At 42.1% G+C, this 20,822-nt stretch overlaps 1 protein-coding gene across 1 annotated transcript in view; it reads left to right on the top strand.

Moving 5' to 3' along the window:
* The first annotated feature begins 6,004 nt into the window (after positions 1-6,004).
* The window catches only part of mus81 (MUS81 structure-specific endonuclease subunit), a 30,326-nt gene continuing 15,508 nt past the window's right edge, over positions 6,005-20,822 (top strand). The window contains exons 1-9 of the mRNA XM_055901331.1: positions 6,005-6,094; positions 6,539-6,715; positions 7,848-7,977; positions 9,530-9,726; positions 10,386-10,466; positions 11,041-11,129; positions 11,274-11,438; positions 11,561-11,737; positions 18,625-18,752. Of these exons, the coding sequence (XP_055757306.1) occupies positions 6,575-6,715; positions 7,848-7,977; positions 9,530-9,726; positions 10,386-10,466; positions 11,041-11,129; positions 11,274-11,438; positions 11,561-11,737; positions 18,625-18,752 (1,108 nt within the window). The 5' untranslated portion in view covers positions 6,005-6,094; positions 6,539-6,574. The remainder of the gene's footprint in view (positions 6,095-6,538; positions 6,716-7,847; positions 7,978-9,529; positions 9,727-10,385; positions 10,467-11,040; positions 11,130-11,273; positions 11,439-11,560; positions 11,738-18,624; positions 18,753-20,822) is intronic.

Genomic DNA, 20,822 nt, shown 5'->3' with positions numbered 1-20,822 from the left:
CTGTACGGGTCTGTAACTACATTACCCTATACTACTGTATGGGTCTAACTACATTACCCTATACTACTGTACGGGTCTGTAACTACATTACCCTATACTACTGTACGGGGCTGTAACTACATTACCCTATACTACTGTATGGGTCTAACTACATTACCCTATACTACTGTACGGGGCTGTAACTACATTACCATATACTACTGTACGGTGATGTAACTACATTACCCTATACTACTATACGGGGCTGTAACTACATTACCCTATACTACTGTACGGGTCTAACTACATTACCCTATACTACTGTACGGTGATGTAACTACATTACCCTATACTACTGTACGGGTCTAACTACATTACCCTATACTACTGTACGGGGCTGTAACTACATTACCCTATACTACTGTACGGTGATGTAACTACATTACCCTATACTACTGTACGGGGCTGTAACTACATTACCCTATACTACTGTACGGGGCTGTAACTACATTACCCTATACTACTGTACGGTGATGTAACTACATTACCCTATACTACTGTACGGGGCTGTAACTACATTACCCTATACTACTGTATGGGTCTGTAACTACATTACCCTATACTACTGTACGGGGCTGTAACTACATTACCCTATACTACTGTACGGGTCTGTAACTACATTACCCTATACTACTGTACGGGTCTGTAACTACATTACCCTATACTACTGTACGGGGCTGTAACTACATTACCATATACTACTGTATGGGTCTAACTACATTACCATATACTACTGTACGGGTCTGTAACTACATTACCCTATACTACTGTACGGGGCTGTAACTACATTACCCTATACTACTGTACGGGGCTGTAACTACATTACCCTATACTACTGTACGGTGATGTAACTACATTACCCTATACTACTGTATGGGTCTAACTACATTACCATATACTACTGTACGGGTCTGTAACTACATTACCCTATACTACTGTACGGTGATGTAACTACATTACCCTATACTACTGTTTGGTGCTGTAACTACATTACCCTATACTAATGTACGGTGATGTAACTACATTACCCTATACTAATGTACGGTGATGTAACTACATTACCCTATACTAATGTACGGTGATGTAACTACATTACCCTATACTACTGTACGGGGCTGTAACTACATTACCCTATACTACTGTACGGGGCTGTAACTACCCTATACTACTGTACAGGGCTGTAACTACATTACCCTATACTACGGTATGGGTCTAACTACATTACCCTATACTACTGTATGGGTCTGTAACTACATTACCCTATACTACTGTAAGGTCCTGTAACTACATTACCATATACTACTGTATGGTGCTGTAACTACATTACCCTATACTACTGTATGGTGCTGTAACTACATTACCCTATACTACTGTAAGGTGATGTAACTACATTACCCTATACTACTGTACGGGGCTGTAACTACATTACCCTATACTACTGTAAGGTGATGTAACTACATTACCCTATACTACTGTACGGGGCTGTAACTACATTACCCTATACTAATGTACGGTGCTGTAACTACATTACCATATACTACTGTACGGGGCTGTAACTACATTACCCTATACTACTGTACGGTGCTGTAACTACATTACCATATACTACTGTACGGGTCTGTAACTACATTACCATATACTACTGTACGGGTCTGTAACTACATTACCCTATACTACTGTACAGGGCTGTAGGTACTGGTCCTCTGTAGGTACTGGTCCTCTGTAGGTACTGGACCTCTGTAGGTACTGGACCTCTGTAGGTACTGGTCCTTCTATAGGTACTGGTCCTTCTATAGGTACTGGTCCTTCTATAGGTACTGGTCCTTCTATAGGTACTGGTCCTTCTATAGGTACTGGTCCTTCTATAGGTACTGGTCCTCTGTAGGTACTGGTCCTTCTATAGGTACTGGTCCTCTGTAGGTACTGGTCCTTCTATAGGTACTGGTCCTCTGTAGGTACTGGTCCTCTGTAGGTACTGGACCTCTGTAGGTACTGGACCTCTGTAGGTACTGGTCCTTCTATAGGTACTGGTCCTTCTATAGGTACTGGACCTCTGTAGCTACTGGTCCTTCTATAGCTACTGGTCCTTCTATAGGTACTGGTCCTTCTATAGGTACTGGTACTCCGCAGGTAATGGACCTCCATTGCCGAACATGTAGCACCCACCTGGGTGATGCCACAGCTTCTGAAAGGTGTAATTGAATTGACTGGAATTAAAAATGGAATTGATTCCAATCCTGTGTTATATAACCGTAACTGCTGTTTAAAGACCGAGATTGTGAGACAAAGTACCAGTCATGTTTACATTCATATCCAATAGGACTTGGAAGGGATATAACTTCTATGGAAGAGATTACTACTAGCATACTGGAAAAGCACAGTTTGTTTATTCTGTATTGGTCCCAGATCTGTTTTGTGCTGTGTAGCAAACTCCTGTTGCATTTGACAAGACAACACAAACAGATCTAGAACCAGGCTCGATTTACACCGACGCTCAGATTAGAAAACATTCCACTATAGCCCGGTCCAAGACCTGTTTGTGCTGTGTCGCCAGCTCCTGTTGCATTTGACGAGACAACAAAAACAGATCTGGAACCAGGCTAAGATTGTTGTAGGTATAGTAAAGGATTTAGACTGATTCCTGGGTTACAAAGAACTCCATTATATAACACTTTTGTTTTTCTATTTTTTTCTCTGTAAGTAGCGTTTGTTGTAGGTTTTCACGTCATGTTTGATGTGCTGTTTTCATTTTTTTGTATGCGACATTGTTATTAGAGATTGGGAATCTGCAATTATTATTTTGTGTGTGTGTGTGTGTGTGTGTGTTTCTACTGTATAAGTGCCTGACTACTCATAAGCTAAAGAGAACCAAAAGGCTATCTGCTTTCTGCATTGCTGAGATCACGATGATAGTTTCTATCACTGTATAATAGAGTTTAAACAATGGAGAGAGAGAGAGACAGAGGTGTTTTCTATTGATGACAGACATTTGAATGACGACTGTACTGTAGGTATTGTCAGGTCCATCATTATTGACCCGCCTTGATAAAGATGAGCAAAATTATTCTGTACAAAATACTAATTCTGAGCTATATTGCTCAACAAAATGGGGAAATGTATATATATATTTTTTTTACCAATACAATTGCTCAGCGAAAGAGAACTCTATTTTCATGTCATCTGACCATAGCACCGCCTGGAGTTTGCACCGCCTGGTGTTTTGATAAACAGCATTGGCCCTTGGATTGGAACCGGTGCTTTGGTCAGATGACATGTAAATAGAGCTCCTTGGCAACACACAACAGCGGTGGGTTTGGTGTTGAAAAACAGAAGCATACGCAGGAATGAACCTCCATACCTAATGTAAAATATGGTGGTGGATCTTTGATGTTATGGGGCTGTTTTGCTTCCACTGGTCCTGGGGCCCTTGTTGAGGTCAACGGCATCAGGAACTCTATCCAGTACCAGGATATTTTTTTTGTGTGCCAAAAACCTGATTTCTTCTGCCAGGAGGCTGACACAAGTGGATCCTCCAGCAAGATAATGACCCCCCAGGACTAATCAAACATTTTAGCCATACATCTAAATGCTGCAATGGTCACCTCAGTCTCTGGACTTTGGTTCTGTATGGAGGAATGGACTAAGATCCCTTCCAACGTGTTCTCCAGTCTCATAAAACATTTTAGAAATAGGCTCAGTGGTGTTATCGTTGCAAGGGGAGGGTGCTGGAACAGGGGGGTCAAGAACCCCAATCTTTTTTTTGTGTGATTTTTGTACATATTTCTTGTTCAACAAAATCTCATTTTGTGAGCAATTGCATTGTTATAAAATAGTATAATTTCACCCTCTTTCTTTATTTTTTTTTGCATGAAATATATCTCAGTATTTATATTGTTTATTTATACAATATTTTTGCTCATCTTTATCCAGGGTGCCAATAATTATGGACCTGACTGTATCTGGGGTTTGGTTTTCAGTTTATCTTTTTTTTTTTTTTTTATGAGCATTTTATCACACTAAAATATAACTTGTTGTATCAAACTGTTCTATTTAGTCTATTTAGTTAAACACTACTGCATTTGTTTGTTGCTGTGGTTGTCTATGGCCAGTAAAACAGTGAGATTTGTTTCTTTCTTTCAAAGACTTTCCGACCTGACTTTATCTGGGGTTTATCTTCAGTTTATATTTGTTTTTAATGAGCATTTTATCACACTAAAATGTAACTTGTATCAAATTGTTATATTTAGTTGTGTACTGTATAAAAAAAAACACTACTGCGTTTGTTTGTTTGTTTGTTTGTTGCTGTGGTTGTCTATGGCCAGTAAAACAGTGAGACTCGTTTCTTTCTTTCAAAGACTTTCCGTGTTGCAAAACTTGACTTGTTGTCGGTTATCGCCAAAAGATTGTTTTGCTGCTGTGGTGGGTTGTGTGGATGCTGTCTGTGGTGGGTTGTGGATGTGCTGTCTGTGGTGGGTTGTGGATGTGCTGTGTGGTGGGTTGTGGATGCTGTCTGTGGTGGGTTGTGGGGATGCTGTCTGTGGTGGGTTGTGGGTGCTGTCTGTGGTGGGTTGTGGATGCTGTCTGTGGTGGGTTGTGGATGTGCTGTCTGTGGTGGGTTGTGGATGTGCTGTCTGTGTGTTCAGTCGGTGTTTTATATGACAATCACGGTGTCACTCATTACTCAATATTAAATCTATTTCCTGGAATGTATAAAGTATTGGCCTCCTGTGTATCTGTAGTTCAATCAGTTTGTTTTGATTCCGTTTAAATGAATAGAAAATAAGAAAGCTGTTGGTGTGTGTGTGTGTGTGTGTGTGTGTAGGGGGGGTGAGACAGATTACACAGACCCACAAAGATTTTGAAAACAGATCCAATTTTGATAAACTCCCACATCTATTGGGTGAAATACCACAGTGTGCCATCACAGCAGCAAGGTGTGTGAGCTGTTGACACAAGAAAAGGGCAACCAGTGAAGAACAAACACCATTGTAAATACAACCCATATTTATGTTGATTTATTTTCCCTTTTGTACTTTTGTAACTATTTGCACTTCATTATGTAGCCAAGTAGCCTAGTGGTTAGAGCATTGAGACTAGTAAAGGAAAGATTGGTAGATCAAATCCCAGAGCTGACATGGTAAACATCTGTCATTCTGCCCCTGAACAAGGCAGTTAACCCGCTGTTCCAAGGCCGTCATTGAAATTAAGAATTGGTTCTTCACTGACTTGCCTAGTTAAATAAAAGTTTAAAAAAATAACACCGTTAATAGACATATGACATGTCTATTCTTTTGGAACTTTGGTGAGTGTAATGTTTAATGTTTATTTAACTTTTATTTGATCTATTTCCCTTTCTCTGGAGTAAACACGTTTCCCATGCTAATAAAGCCCTTTGAATTTAATTGAGACTTAGGGGAGTGAGATGGCGGACGGGTGAGAGGAGAGAGAGAGGAAAGTAGGGTGGGAGTAGCGTCTGAGGCAGTAGATTCCAGCTGGTCGTTGTTTGGTCTTGTTGATGGAATCCAACGGAAATCTCCTTCTGCGTTCTGTACTCGGAGGCGGTTCTCGGGCGTTAACGGTACACGGGAGCCTGATTTGGGAAAATCATTGCATTAAAAGGTCTATTTATCTGGAAATCTTTGGGCTACACATTTGTAGGCTAATATATAACAAACAATGGCAATTTTGAAAGTCACAAGCATGTTTACTAAGTTAACATTTCATAATACTGATTTGAAAATGAAAACGTAAACCACCTGTGTTTCACTTAAGGGTTAACAATTGGTTCTGCACGTAGGCTTCCTACCTCGCGTTTAAATAAAAACTATATTTTGTGCATGTAGCTTCATTGTGCATTAGACTACATCGTTGACTTTCATCTTTCTTTACTTTGATACAAGATACAGTTGTAACTTTTAAAGTTGTATTGTCGCCGACGGATGGCGCTAATACGCTGTCGGATCGTATCAAACGTTTTGCTCCTCGCATGTCACATGACCCTTTGACTCGGAAGGCGGCAGGTTGCGTGGTTGAAACAGAACCAACAAACTGAAAGGTACCTTTTTAATGCAACTATTAATAATATAAAAACAGATCTGACTTTACATGATGTGTATTCATCCGACGCGCTGTTTTAAATATTGGCAGAGCAGACAGTGACTGCAGATTGTTAGTCAGCTAACGTTAGCTTGCTAACCAACTTCAATGTGTAGCTACTGTAGCTAGTTTGTCATCTAACAGCTGTTAAACACACGTTATTGTGGCAGGTGTACCGTTACTTTAATGTTCTTGTAGTTTAGTTGAGTAGACTATTTAATCAACTTTATTTATCAAATATCGTCTTTTTTAATCGGCAGCAGCTGTTTCCTTTCTTCACAGCGTTTTGTATAACGTTAGCACATGCGCAAAACGTTTAGAAAACGGGAAAAGGTGTGCTGGGCGCGGAGCAAATCAACAACAACAACAACACTCCGCATGTCTTTATCTCTCTCTCTCCCAGTACCATTAGCCATGTGGCTGGACTAGAGACACAGTGATGCCAGCTGTAGAGCATGTCCGTCTGGGTAGGAAGCGCACCTTGCCCCCGTGCCCAAACCCTCTCTTCCTCCAGTGGCTGTCAGAGCTACGGGACCAGGCGGCAGAGAAGGGACAGAAGACACAGTACGTTTATCAGAAGGTAAACAAACACACTCGGGCTATAATGACTTGCACTAGGTGTAATACAAGGTAACTCGCTACATAAACTGCTGGGTCTGGAACAAAAGCCTTTATACCCCAGAACACTTTCTGCATGTCACTGGGGTCCCTTGGGGTGTGCAGGCTTTCGTTCCAGACCAGCGCGTAAACACCTGACTCATTGCTAACAAGATTATCATCCAGACCTTGACTAGTTGAATCAGGTGTGGTAGTGCTGGGCTGGAACAAAAGCCTGCACTGAAGAACGCTATTAGCTAGCAAGACACGTTTTCTGTTGCATATCCCACACGTCTCCGTCTTACCAGGCTATCAGTTCGTTGAAATACTCCCTCTCTATCTTACCAGGCTATCAATTAGTTGAAGAAGTACCCCCTCTCCGTCTTACCAGGCTATCAGTTCGTTGAAATACTCCCTCTCTATCTTACCAGGCTATCAGTTCGTTGAAGAAGTACCCCCTCTCCGTCTTACCAGGCTATCAGTTCGTTGAAGAAGTACCCCCTCTCCGTCTTACCAGGCTATCAGCTCGTTGAAGAAGTACCCCCTCTCCGTCTTACCAGGCTATCAGCTCGTTGAAATACTCCCTCTCTATCTTACCAGGCTATCAGTTCGTTGAAATACTAACTCTCTATCTTACCAGGCTATCAGTTAGTTGAAGAAGTACCCCCTCCCCCTCTCTGTGTTACCAGGCTATCAGTTCGTTGAAATACTCCCTCTCTATCTTACCAGGCTATCAGTTCGTTGAAGAAGTACCCCCTCTCTGTGTTACCAGGCTATCAGCTCGTTGAAGAAGTACCCCCTCCCCCTCTCTGTGTTACCAGGCTATCAGCTCGTTGAAGAAGTACCCCCTCCCCCTCTCTGTGTTACCAGGCTATCAGCTCGTTGAAGAAGTACCCCCTCCCCCTCTCTGTGTTACCAGGCTATCAGCTCATTGAAGAAGTACCCCCTCCCCCTCTCTGTGTTACCAGGCTATCAGCTCATTGAAGAAGTACCCCCTCCCCCTCTCTGTGTTACCAGGCTATCAGCTCGTTGAAGAAGTACCCCCTCCCCCTCTCTGTGTTACCAGGCTATCAGCTCGTTGAAGAAGTACCCCCTCCCCCTCTCTGTGTTACCAGGCTATCAGCTCGTTGAAGAAGTACCCCCTCCCCCTCCAGAACGCTCGAGAGGCTAAGATTTTACAGAACTTTGGAGACGGAATCTGCAAGATACTGGATGAGAAGTTACAGAGGCATTACAGAGAGAACGGTGAGATGGATGGATACAGAGAGAGAGGGGGATGGATGGATACAGAGAGAGATGGATGGATGGATGGATACAGAGAGAGAGAGATGGATGGATACAGAGAGAGAGGGGGATGGATGGATACAGAGAGAGGGGGGGGGATGGATGGATACAGAGAGAGAGGGATGGATGGATGGATGGATACAGAGAGAGAGAGATGGATGGATGGATACAGAGAGAGAGAGAGAGATGGATGGATGGATACAGAGAGAGAGAGATGGATGGATACAGAGAGAGGGGGATGGATGGATACAGAGAGAGAGAGATGGATGGATACAGAGAGAGAGGGATGGATGGATGGATGGATACAGAGAGAGAGAGATGGATGGATACAGAGAGAGAGGGATGGATGGATGGATGGATACAGAGAGAGGGGGATGGATGGATACAGAGAGAGGGGGATGGATGGATACAGAGAGAACGGTGAGATGGATGGATACAGAGAGAACGGTGAGATGGATGGATACAGAGAGAGAGAGATGGATGGATACAGAGAGAGGGGGATGGATGGATACAGAGAGAGGGGGATGGATGGATACAGAGAGAGAGGGATGGATGGATGGATGGATACAGAGAGAGGGGGATGGATGGATACAGAGAGAGGGGGATGGATGGATACAGAGAGAGAGAGATGGATGGATACAGAGAGAGGGGGATGGATGGATGGATGGATACAGAGAGAGAGGGGGATGGATGGATACAGAGAGAGAGAGATGGATGGATGGATACAGAGAGAGAGGGATGGATGGATACAGAGAGAGGGGGATGGATGGATGGATGGATACAGAGAGAGGGGGATGGATGGATACAGAGAGAGAGGGATGGATGGATACAGAGAGAGGGGGATGGATGGATACAGAGAGAGAGGGATGGATGGATACAGAGAGAGGGGGATGGATGGATACAGAGAGAGGGGGATGGATGGATACAGAGAGAGAGATGGATGGATACAGAGAGAGAGAGATGGATGGATACAGAGAGAGGGAGATGGATGGATGGATGGATACAGAGAGAGAGAGATGGATGGATACAGAGAGAGGGGGATGGATGGATACAGAGAGAGAGAGATGGATGGATACAGAGAGAGGGAGATGGATGGATACAGAGAGAGAGATGGATGGATGGATACAGAGAGAGAGAGAGAGATGGATGGATGGATACAGAGAGAGAGAGATGGATGGATACAGAGAGAGGGGGATGGATGGATACAGAGAGAGAGAGATGGATGGATACAGAGAGAGAGAGATGGATGGATACAGAGAGAGAGAGAGAGAGAGGGGGATGGATGGATGGATGGATGGATACAGAGAGAGAGAGATGGATGGATACAGAGAGATGGATGGATGGATGGATACAGAGAGAGAGAGATGGATGGATACAGAGAGAGAGAGATGGATAAAGGATGGGGGGTGTATTCTGGACTGGAGAAAGGGGGCGATAGAGAAATGTGAAGAGATGAATGGAGTGATGGATTGATCATAAGTTTCTACTCCCCATCCCTCCCACCCCCTTCCAGGTCCGGACGCTCCCATCCACTCCCTTCCCAGCGGTGTGACGGTGGCCCCTAGTCGCCGTAGCAACAATAACCTGGCTCAGCCCACCAAACAGCCCTCTAGGAAAGAGAGGGAAGGAGGGAGGAGGAAAAGGGAATACGTGCCCCAGAAGAGGTCTGGTGGATATGCTGTCCTGTTAACACTCTACAGAGAGTCTCAGGTCTGTTCTCACTCCCTATCCCTCGCTCCCTGTCCCTCGCTCCCTGTCCCTCTCCCCTCGCTCCCTGTCCCTCGCTCCCTGTCCCTCTCCCCTCGCTCTCTGTCCCTCGCTCTCTGTCCCTCGCTCTCTGTCCCTCGCTCCCTGCCCCACGCTCCCTGTCCCTCTCCCGACGCTCCCTGCCCCACGCTCCCTGCCCCTCTCCCCACGCTCCCTGCCCCACGCTCCCTGTCCCTCTCCCCACGCTCCCTGCCCCACGCTCCCTGTCCCTCTCCCCACGCTCCCTGTCCCTCTCCCCACGCTCCCTGTCCCTCGCTCCCTCTCCCCATGCTCCCTCTCCCCATGCTCCCTGTCCCTCGCTCCCTGTTCCTCGCTCCCTGTCCCTCTCCCCTCGCTCCATGTCCCTCCCCTCGCTCCCTGTCCCTCTCCCCTCGCTCCCTGTCCCTCTCCCCTCGCTCCCTGTCCCTCTCCCCTCCCTCCCTGTCCCCTCGCTCCCTGTCCCCTCGCTCCCTGTGCCTCTCTCCCGATCCTTCATCTTTCCCTCCTCTATAAAAATCAGAAGGATCTGTGCACTCTGTGATTCCCAGTAAATGTAAATAAGATGCTGTTTTGTTTTTTCAGGCGTGTGACATTGATAGTCCCTCCCCCTGTCCTCTCTCTAGGTTCCTGGGGGTAAGGGCTTTATGTTTAAACTGGAGCTACAGGCTGAGGCCCAGCATCTGTCTGACAAGTCCTTCTCTGTGGTGAGTCTGAGCCACATTCAGACAACGTTTGCTACAACATTCAGACAACGTTTGCTACAACATTCAGACAACGTTTGCTACAACATTCAGACAACGTTTGCCACAACATAACTCTTGGTCTCTTGTCATGCTAGCACAAACAATCAATGACTCTAACATACCCTCTTTTTCCCTGTCCCCCTCCCTCCTGTCCCCCTCCCTCCTGTCCTCCTTCCCCCTGTCCTCCTCCCCCCTGTCCCCCTCCCCCCTGTCCCCCCCCCCTCCTGTCCTCCCCCACCCTCCTGTCCCCCCCCTCCTGTCCCCCTCCCCCCTGTCCCCCTCCCCCCTGTCCCCTCCCCCTCCCTCCTGTCCCCCTCCCCCCTGTCCTCCCCCTCCCTCCTGTCCTCCTTCCTCCTGTCCTCCTTCCCCCTGTCCTCCTCCTCCCTGTCCTCCTCCCCCTCCTGTCCCCCTCCCCACTGTCCCCTCTCCCCTGTCCCCCTCCCATCTGTCCCCCTCCCTCCTGTCCTCCTTCCCCCTGTCCTCCTCCCCCCTGTCCTCCTCCCCCCTGTCCCCTCATCCCTCTCGTTGCCTGTAGCCTGATCTAGGTAGTAAATACACAGCCTGGTCCTCAGTGAGCACACTGATACAGAAAGACTTGGTCCAGAAGACACACAACCCCGCCAGGTAAACGACGAGACGACACCTTGTCTTCTTTTTAAAACGCTCCGTGTTCTTTCTACCTCGTTTGTTCCTCTTTGTCTGTTACCCTGTAGTGATCTCTTTCCATCTCTCTCTCTGTCTGTCCCTCATCCCCCCTCTCCCTCCTAGGTATTCTCTGACTGAGCTGGGTTTGGCCCTGGCACAGAGACTAGAGGACGGAGAGAGAGAACAAGAAGAGGACAGGAGGAGTGACGTGAGGGAAGCAGAGGAGGGAAGTGGGCCCGGTGTTGTTGATCTTACTGCCGAGGAAGATGAGAAAAAGAAGAGAATAGAGTGAGTGAATGAGAGACACAAATTATGTTTTATCATTGGTGTTTTGGATGGTTTAGTTTGATAATTGTAGTAATGTAATTAACTAAGATTCGTTTCTCTCTATTTCTCTCGGCCTGTGGTAGGCCCATAGCGGGGCCTACCCCGGCAGCCTATGTTGCCCAGAGAGGGAGTGAGGTGCCTGGGGTAAACTCCTCAGAAAAGCCCCAGGCTGCAGAGACAAAGACTAGGCCGGCTGGAGGCTGTCTGTACCCAGGCAGTTATGACATTGTGCTATGTGTGGACTTCATTGAGACTACTGGGTAAGAGGTCTGTCTGTCTGTATAGGTGAGGTTGAGGTTTCTGTGTAGGCACAACATGTATGCGTGCTAGTGGTGGGGGGAAAAATCGGTACTTACATATCGGGATTTCATTGTTGTTGACTATATATCATATTATTTTTGCGATAGTTGGCACTACCTGCACCAAATCTCCAGTATTTTTCCTTCATAGCTCGTTCTCCATCTTTTTTTAAATAGGGAGACAATTTAGTGTTCAGGTCTTGTGTTTCCATGACTGATCAAAACTAATTTTCTAATGGCTCTCTCTGTCTCTAGCAGACATATGGTGAGGAATATGTTGGGAACATCCAATAGCAAATAAAATCACAGTATCCAATCGCAATGCATATAGAATCATGAGAATCACAATACATATAGAATCATGAGAATCACAATACATGTAAAATCACAATACATATAGAATCATGAGAATCACAATGCATACAGAATCATGAGAATCACAATACATATAGAATCATGAGAATCACAATGCATGTAGAATCATGAGAATCACAATGAATAAAATCACAATGCATATAGAATGACAATACATATAGAATCACAATGAATAAAATCACAATGCATATAGAATCATGAGAATCACAATGCATATAGAATCATGAGAATCACAATGCATACAGAATCATGAGGATCACAATACATATAGCATCATGAGAATCACAATACATATAGAATCATGAGAATCACAATGCATGTAGAATCATGAGAATCACAATGAATAAAATCACAATGCATATAGAATGACAATACATATAGAATCACAATGAATAAAATCACAATGCATATAGAATCATGAGAATCACAATGCATATAGAATCATGAGAATCACAATGCATACAGAATCATGAGGATCACAATACATATAGAATCATGAGAATCACAATGCATGTAGAATCATGAGAATCACAATGCATACAGAATCATGAGGATCACAATACATATAGCATCATGAGAATCACAATACATATAGAATCATGAGAATCACAATGCATGTAGAATCATGAGAATCACAATGAATAAAATCACAATGCATATAGAATGACAATACATATAGAATCACAATGAATAAAATCACAATGCATATAGAATCATGAGAATCACAATGCATGTAGAATCATGAGAATCACAATGCATGTAGAATCATGAGAATCACAATACATATAGAATCATGAGAATCACAATGCATATAGATTCACAATGCATATAGAATCATGAGAATCACAATGCATATAGAATCATGAGAATTGCAATGCAGGTAGATTCATGAGAATCAAAATACATATAGAATCATGAGAATCACAATGCATATAGATTCACAATGCATATAGAATCATGAAAATCACAATACATGTAGAATAATGAGAATCACAATGCATATAGAATCATGAGAATCACAATACATATAGAATCATGAGAATCACAATGCATATAGAATCACAATAAATATAGAATCATGAGAATCACAATACAAATAGAATCACAATAAATATAGAATCATGATAATCACAATGCATATAGAATCACAATACATATAGAATCATGAGAATCACAATGCATATAGAATCATGAGGATCACAAAACATGTAGAATCGTGAGAATGACAATACATGTAGAATCATGAGAATCACAATGCATACAGAATCATGAGGATCACAAAACATGTAGAATCGTGAGATTGACAATACATGTAGAATCATGAGAATCACAATACATATAGAATCATGAGAATCACAAAGCATATAGAATCATGAGAATCACAATGCATATAGAATCATGAGAATTGCAATGCAGGTAGATTCATGAGAATCACAATACATATAGAATCATGAGAATCACAATGCATATAGAATCATGAGAATTGCAATGCAGGTAGATTCATGAGAATCACAATACATGTAGAATCATGAGAATCACAATGCATATAGAATGACAATACATATAGAATCACAATGCATATAGAATCTCAATGCATATAGAATCACAAAGCATATAGAATCTCAATGCATATAGAATCACAAAGCATATAGAATCACAAAGCATATAGAATCTCAATGCATATAGAATCTCAATGCATATAGAATCTCAATGCATATAGAATCACAAAGCATATAGAATCTCAATGCATATAGAATCATGAGAATCACAATGCATGTAGAATCATGAGAATCACAATGCATATAGAATCATGAGAATCACAATGCATGTAGAATCATGAGAATCGCAATGCATATAGAATCACAATGCATATAGAATCATGAGAATCACAATACATATAGAATCATGAGGATCACAATACATATAGAATCATGAGAATCACAATACATATAGAATCATGAGAATCACAATGCATATAGATTCACAATACATATAGAATCATGAGAATCACAATACAATAAGAATCACAATGCATATAGATTCACAATGCATATGGAATCACAATGCATATAGAACCATGAGTCACAATACAAATAGAATCACAATACAATAAGAATCACAATGCATATAGAATCACAATGCATATAGAATCATGAGAATCACAATGCATATAGAATCATGAAAATCACAATACATGTAGAATAATGAGAATCACAATGCATATAGAATCATGAGAATCACAATGCATATAGAATCATGAGAATCACAATACATATAGAATCATGAGGATTACAATACATATAGAATCATGAGAATCACAATACATGTAGAATCATGAGAATCACAATGCATATAGAATAATGAGTCACAATACAATTAGAATCACAATACAAATAGAATCACAATACAAATAGAATCACAATGCATACAGAATCATGAATCATAATACATATAGAATCATGAGAATCACAATACATATAGAATCATGAGAATCACAATGCATACAGAATCATGAGAATCATAATACATATAGAATCATGATAATGACAATACATATAGAATCACAATACATATAGAATCATGAGAATTGCAATGCAGGTAGATTCATGAGAATCGCAATGCAGGTAGATTCATGAGAATCGCAATGCTGGTAGAATCATGAGAATCGCAATGCTGGTAGAATCATGAGAATCACAATGCATATAGAATCATGAGAATCATAATACATATAGAATCATGAGAATCACAATGCATATAGAATGACAATACATATAGAATCGCAATGCTGGTAGAATCATGAGAATCACAATGCATATAGAATCACAATACATATAGAATCACGAGAATCACAATACATATAGAATCATGAGAATCGCAATGCAGGTAGAATCATGAGAATCGCAATGCAGGTAGATTCATGAGAATCGCAATGCAGGTAGATTCATGAGAATCGCAATGCTGGTAGAATCATGAGAATCGCAATGCTGGTAGTTTCATGAGAATCGCAATGCTGGTAGAATCATGAGAATCGCAATGCAGGTAGATTCATGAGAATCGCAATGCAGGTAGATTCATTGAGAATCGCAATGCAGGTAGATTCATGAGAATCGCAATGCAGGTAGATTCATGAGAATCGCAATGCAGGTAGATTCATGAGAATCACAATACATGTAGAATAATGAGAATCACAATGCATACAGAATCATGAGGATCACAATACATATAGAATCATGAGAATCACAATACATGTAGAATAATGAGAATCACAATGCATATATGATCATGACAATCACAATGCATACAGAATCATGAGGATCACAATACATATAGAATCATGAGAATCACAATGCATATAGAATCATGAGAATCACAATACATATAGAATCACAATGCATACAGAATCATAATACATATAGAATCATGAGAATCACAATGCATATAGAATCACAATACATATAGAATCATGAGAATCACAATACATATAGAATCATGAGAATCACAATGCATATAGAATCACAATACATATAGAATCATGAGAATCACAATACATATAGAATCATGAGAATCACAATACATATAGAATCATGAGGATCACAATACATGTAGAATCATGAGGATCACAATACATGTAGAATAATGAGAATCACAATGCATATAGAATCATGAGAATCACAATGCATATAGAATCATGAGTCACAATACATATAGAATCATGAGAATCACAATACATATAGAATCATGAGAATCACAATACAAATAGAATCACAATAAATATAGAATCATGAGGATCACAATACATATAGAATCATGAGAATCACAATACATATAGAATCACAATGCATATAGAATCATGAGAATCACAATACATATAGAATCATGAGAATCACAATACAAATAGAATCATGAGAATCACAATACATATAGAATCACAATAAATATAGAATCATGAGGATCACAAAACATGTAGAATCGTGAGAATGACAATACATGTAGAATCACAATGCATATAGAATCATGAGGATCACAGTGCATGTAGAATCATGAGAATCACAGTGCGGGTAGAATCATGAGAATCGCAATGCGGGTAGATTCACGAGAATCGCAATGCGGGTAGATTCACGAGAATCGCAATGCGGGTAGATTCACGAGAATCGCAATGCGGGTAGATTCACGAGAATCGCAATGCGGGTAGATTCACGAGAATCGCAATGCGGGTAGATTCACGAGAATCGCAATGCGGGTAGATTCACGAGAATCGCAATGCGGGTAGATTCACGAGAATCGCAATGCGGGTAGATTCACGAGAATCGCAATGCGGGTAGATTCACGAGAATCGCAATGCGGGTAGATTCACGAGAATCGCAATGCGGGTAGATTCACGAGAATCGCAATGCGGGTAGATTCACGAGAATCGCAATGCGGGTAGATTCACGAGAATCGCAATGCGGGTAGATTCACGAGAATCGCAATGCGGGTAGATTCACGAGAATCGCAATGCGGGTAGATTCACGAGAATCGCAATGCGGGTAGATTCACGAGAATCGCAATGCATATAGAATCATGAGTCACAATACATATAGAATCATGAGGATCGCAATGCAGTTAGAATCATGAGAATCGCAATGCAGTTAGAATCATGAGAATCGCAATGCAGTTAGAATCATGAGAATCGCAATGCAGTTAGAATCATGAGAATTGCAATGCAGGTAGGTTAATGAGAATCGCAATGCAGGTAGGTTAATGAGAATCGCAATGCTGGTAGAATCATGAGAATCGCAATGCATATAGAATGACAATGCATATAGAATCTCAATGCATATAGAATCACAATGCATATAGAATCATGAGAATCACAATGCAGTTAGAATCATGAGAATCACAATGCAGTTAGAATCATGAGAATCACAATGCAGTTAGAATCATGAGAATCACAATACATATAGAATCATGAGAATCACAATGCATACAGAATCATGAGGATCACAATACATATAGAATCATGAGAATCACAATACATGTAGAATCATGAGAATCACAATACATGTAGAATCATGAGAATCACAATGCATACAGAATCATGAGGATCACAATACATATAGAATCATGAGAATCACAATACATGTAGAATAATGAGAATCACAATGCATACAGAATCATGAGGATCACAATACATATAGAATCATGAGAATCACAATACATGTAGAATCATGAGAATCACAATGCATATAGAATCATGAGAATCACAATGCATATAGAATCATGAGAATCACAATGCATATAGAATCATGAGAATCACAATGTATACAGAATCATGAGGATCACAATACATATAGAATCATGAGAATCACAATACATGTAGAATCATGAGAATCACAATGCATACAGAATCATGAGGATCACAATACATATAGAATCATGAGAATCACAATGCATACAGAATCATGAGAATCACAATGCATACAGAATCATGAGGATCACAATGCATATAGAATCATGAGAATCACAATGCATATAGAATCACAATGGATATAGAATCATGAGAATCACAATGCATATAGAATCACAATGGATATAGAATCATGAGAATCACAATGCATACAGAATCATGAATCACAATACATTTAGAATCATGAGAATCACAATACATATAGAATCATGAGAATCACAATACAAATAGAATCATGAGAATCACAATACATATAGAATCACAATAAATATAGAATCATGAGGATCACAAAACATGTAGAATCGTGAGAATGACAATACATGTAGAATCACAATGCATATAGAATCATGAGGATCACAGTGCATGTAGAATCATGAGAATCACAGTGCGGGTAGAATCACGAGAATCGCAATGCGGGTAGATTCACGAGAATCGCAATGCGGGTAGATTCACGAGAATCGCAATGCGGGTAGATTCACGAGAATCGCAATGCGGGTAGATTCACGAGAATCGCAATGCGGGTAGATTCACGAGAATCGCAATGCGGGTAGATTCACGAGAATCGCAATGCGGGTAGATTCACGAGAATCGCAATGCGGGTAGATTCACGAGAATCGCAATGCGGGTAGATTCACGAGAATCGCAATGCGGGTAGATTCACGAGAATCGCAATGCGGGTAGATTCACGAGGATCGCAATGCGGGTAGATTCACGAGGATCGCAATGCGGGTAGAATCACGAGGATCGCAATGCGGGTAGAATCACGAGGATCGCAATGCGGGTAGAATCACGAGGATCGCAATGCGGGTAGAATCACGAGGATCGCAATGCGGGTAGAATCACGAGGATCGCAATGCGGGTAGAATCACGAGGATCGCAATGCGGGTAGAATCACCAAATTGTCATCATAATATGGTATTGTGAGATCCTGGGTTATTCCCAGCCCTAGGGTGTGTTAATGCGTTCCTCCTGTGTGTGTGTGTGTGTGTGTGTGTGTGTGTGCGTGTGTGTGTGTGTGTGTGTGTAGGGGCAACACGGCCTGTAAGCAGGAGCTGGTGAAGGAGCTGCAGAGGAACGGCGTAACCTTTGACGTCAGGAAGTTAAACGTAGGTGACTTCCTGTGGGTGGCCAAGGAGAGGGTCGCTCCCGTGTCAGGTAACACACTGAGCTCGTCTTCTTTTCCCCCTGGGTACTAAGTATTTTTCCCCCTGGGCGCTAGTAGTATTTTTCCCCCTGGGCGCTAATAGTATTTTTCCCCTGGGTACTAAAAGTCTTTCCCCCCTGGGTACTAAAAGTATTTTTCCCCTGGGCACTAAAAGTCTTCCCCCCCTGGGTACTAAAAGTCTCTTCCCCCCCTGGGTACTAAAAGTCCTTTCCCCCTGGGTACTAAAAGTCTCTTTCCCCCTGGGTACTAAAAGTCTCTTTCCCCCTGGGTACTAAAAGTCTCTTCCCCCCTGGGTACTAAAAGTCTCTTCCCCCCTGGGTACTAAAAGTCTCTTCCCCCCTGGGTACTAAAAGTCTCTTCCCCCCCTAGGTACTAAAAGTTTCTTCCCCCCTGGGTACTAAAAGTCTCTTCCCCCCCTAGGTACTAAAAGTCTCTTCCCCCCCTAGGTACTAAAAGTCTCTTCCCCCCCTGGGTACTAAAAGTCTCTTCCCCCCCTGGGTACTAAAAGTCTCTTCCCCCCCCTGGGTACTAAAAGTCTCTTCCCCCCCCTGGGTACTAAAAGTCTCTTCCCCCCCTGGGTACTAAAAGTCTCTTTCCCCCCTGGGTACTAAAAGTCTCTTCCCCCCTGGTTACTAAAAGTCTCTTCCCCCCTGGGTACTAAAAGTCTCTTCCCCCCTGGGTACTAAAAGTCTCTTCCCCCCCTGGGTACTAAAAGTCTCTTCCCCCCTGGGTACTAAAAGTCTCTCCCCCCCCCCTGGGTACTAAAAGTCTCTTCCCCCCCCTGGGTACTAAAAGTCTCTTCCCCCCCTAGGTACTAAAAGTCTCTTCCCCCCTAGGTACTTAAAGTTTCTTCCCCCCTGGGTACTAAAAGTCTCTTTCCCCCTGGGTACTAAAAGTCTCTTTCCCCCTGGGTACTAAAAGTCTCTTTCCCCCTGGGTACTAAAAGTCTCTTTCCCCCTGGGTACTAAAAGTCTCTTTCCCCCTGGGTACTAAAAGTCTCTTCCCCCCTGGGTACTAAAAGTCTCTTCCCCCCTGGGAGCTGAAAGCGAGGGTGTGATGAATGTCAATAGTAGACTGTATATCATGTTTATCCACTGGATGGCGACCTTGTAAAGGGCTGTGATTCACTGTTCTATCTGACATTTTCCTCTGGACCTGGACTGTCTAGGACTGGGGTTCCGCTATTCAATCAACAGAAATCTCATAATTCAAATTTCTCAAACATACAAGTATTAGACACCATTTTAAAGATAAAATTCTCGTTAATCCAACCACAGTGTCTGATTTCAAAAAAGCTTTTTGGCAAAAGCAGAACATATCATTATGTTAGTTCAGCAACTATTCACAGAAAGCATACAGTGATTTTCCAACCAAAGAGAGGAGTCACAAAAAGCAGAAATAGAGATAAAGTTTATCACTAACCTTTGATATTCATCAGATGACACTCCCGGGACAACATGTTACACAATATATGTATGTTTTGTTCGATCAAGTTCATATTTATATCTAAAAACCTCAGTTTACATTTGGCTTTGCCTCCAAAACATTCTGTGAATTAGCACAGAGCCACATCAATTTACAGAAATACTCATAATAAACATTGATAAAAGATACAAGTGTTATTCACAGATTTAAAGATATACTTCTCCTTAATGCAACCGCTGTGTCAGATTTCAAAAAAACTTTACGGAAAAAGCAAACCATGCAATAATCTGAGTACGGCGCTCAGAGACCAACACAACCCCAAAAGATATCCGCCATGTTGGAGTCAACATAAGTCAGAAATAGCATTATAAATATTCACTTACCTTTGATGATCTTCATCAGAATGCAGTCCCAGGAATCCCAGTTCCACAATAAATGTTTGATTTGTTCCATAATATCCATCATTTATGTCCAAATTCCTCCTTGTTGTTCACGCGTTCAGTACACAATCTAAACTCACGACGCGCGGGCAGGTCCAGGCAAAAGTTCAGACGAAAAGTCATATTAAAGTTTGCAGAAACATGTCAAACAAAGTATAGAATCAATCTTTAGGATGTTTTCAACATAAATCTTCA

The sequence above is a fragment of the Salvelinus fontinalis genome, chromosome 36 (genome assembly GCF_029448725.1).
Source record: "Salvelinus fontinalis isolate EN_2023a chromosome 36, ASM2944872v1, whole genome shotgun sequence".
NCBI lineage: Eukaryota > Metazoa > Chordata > Actinopteri > Salmoniformes > Salmonidae > Salvelinus > Salvelinus fontinalis.
Note: the sequence above shows the minus strand (reverse complement) of the source record. Positions and strands in the feature narration are given on the sequence as shown.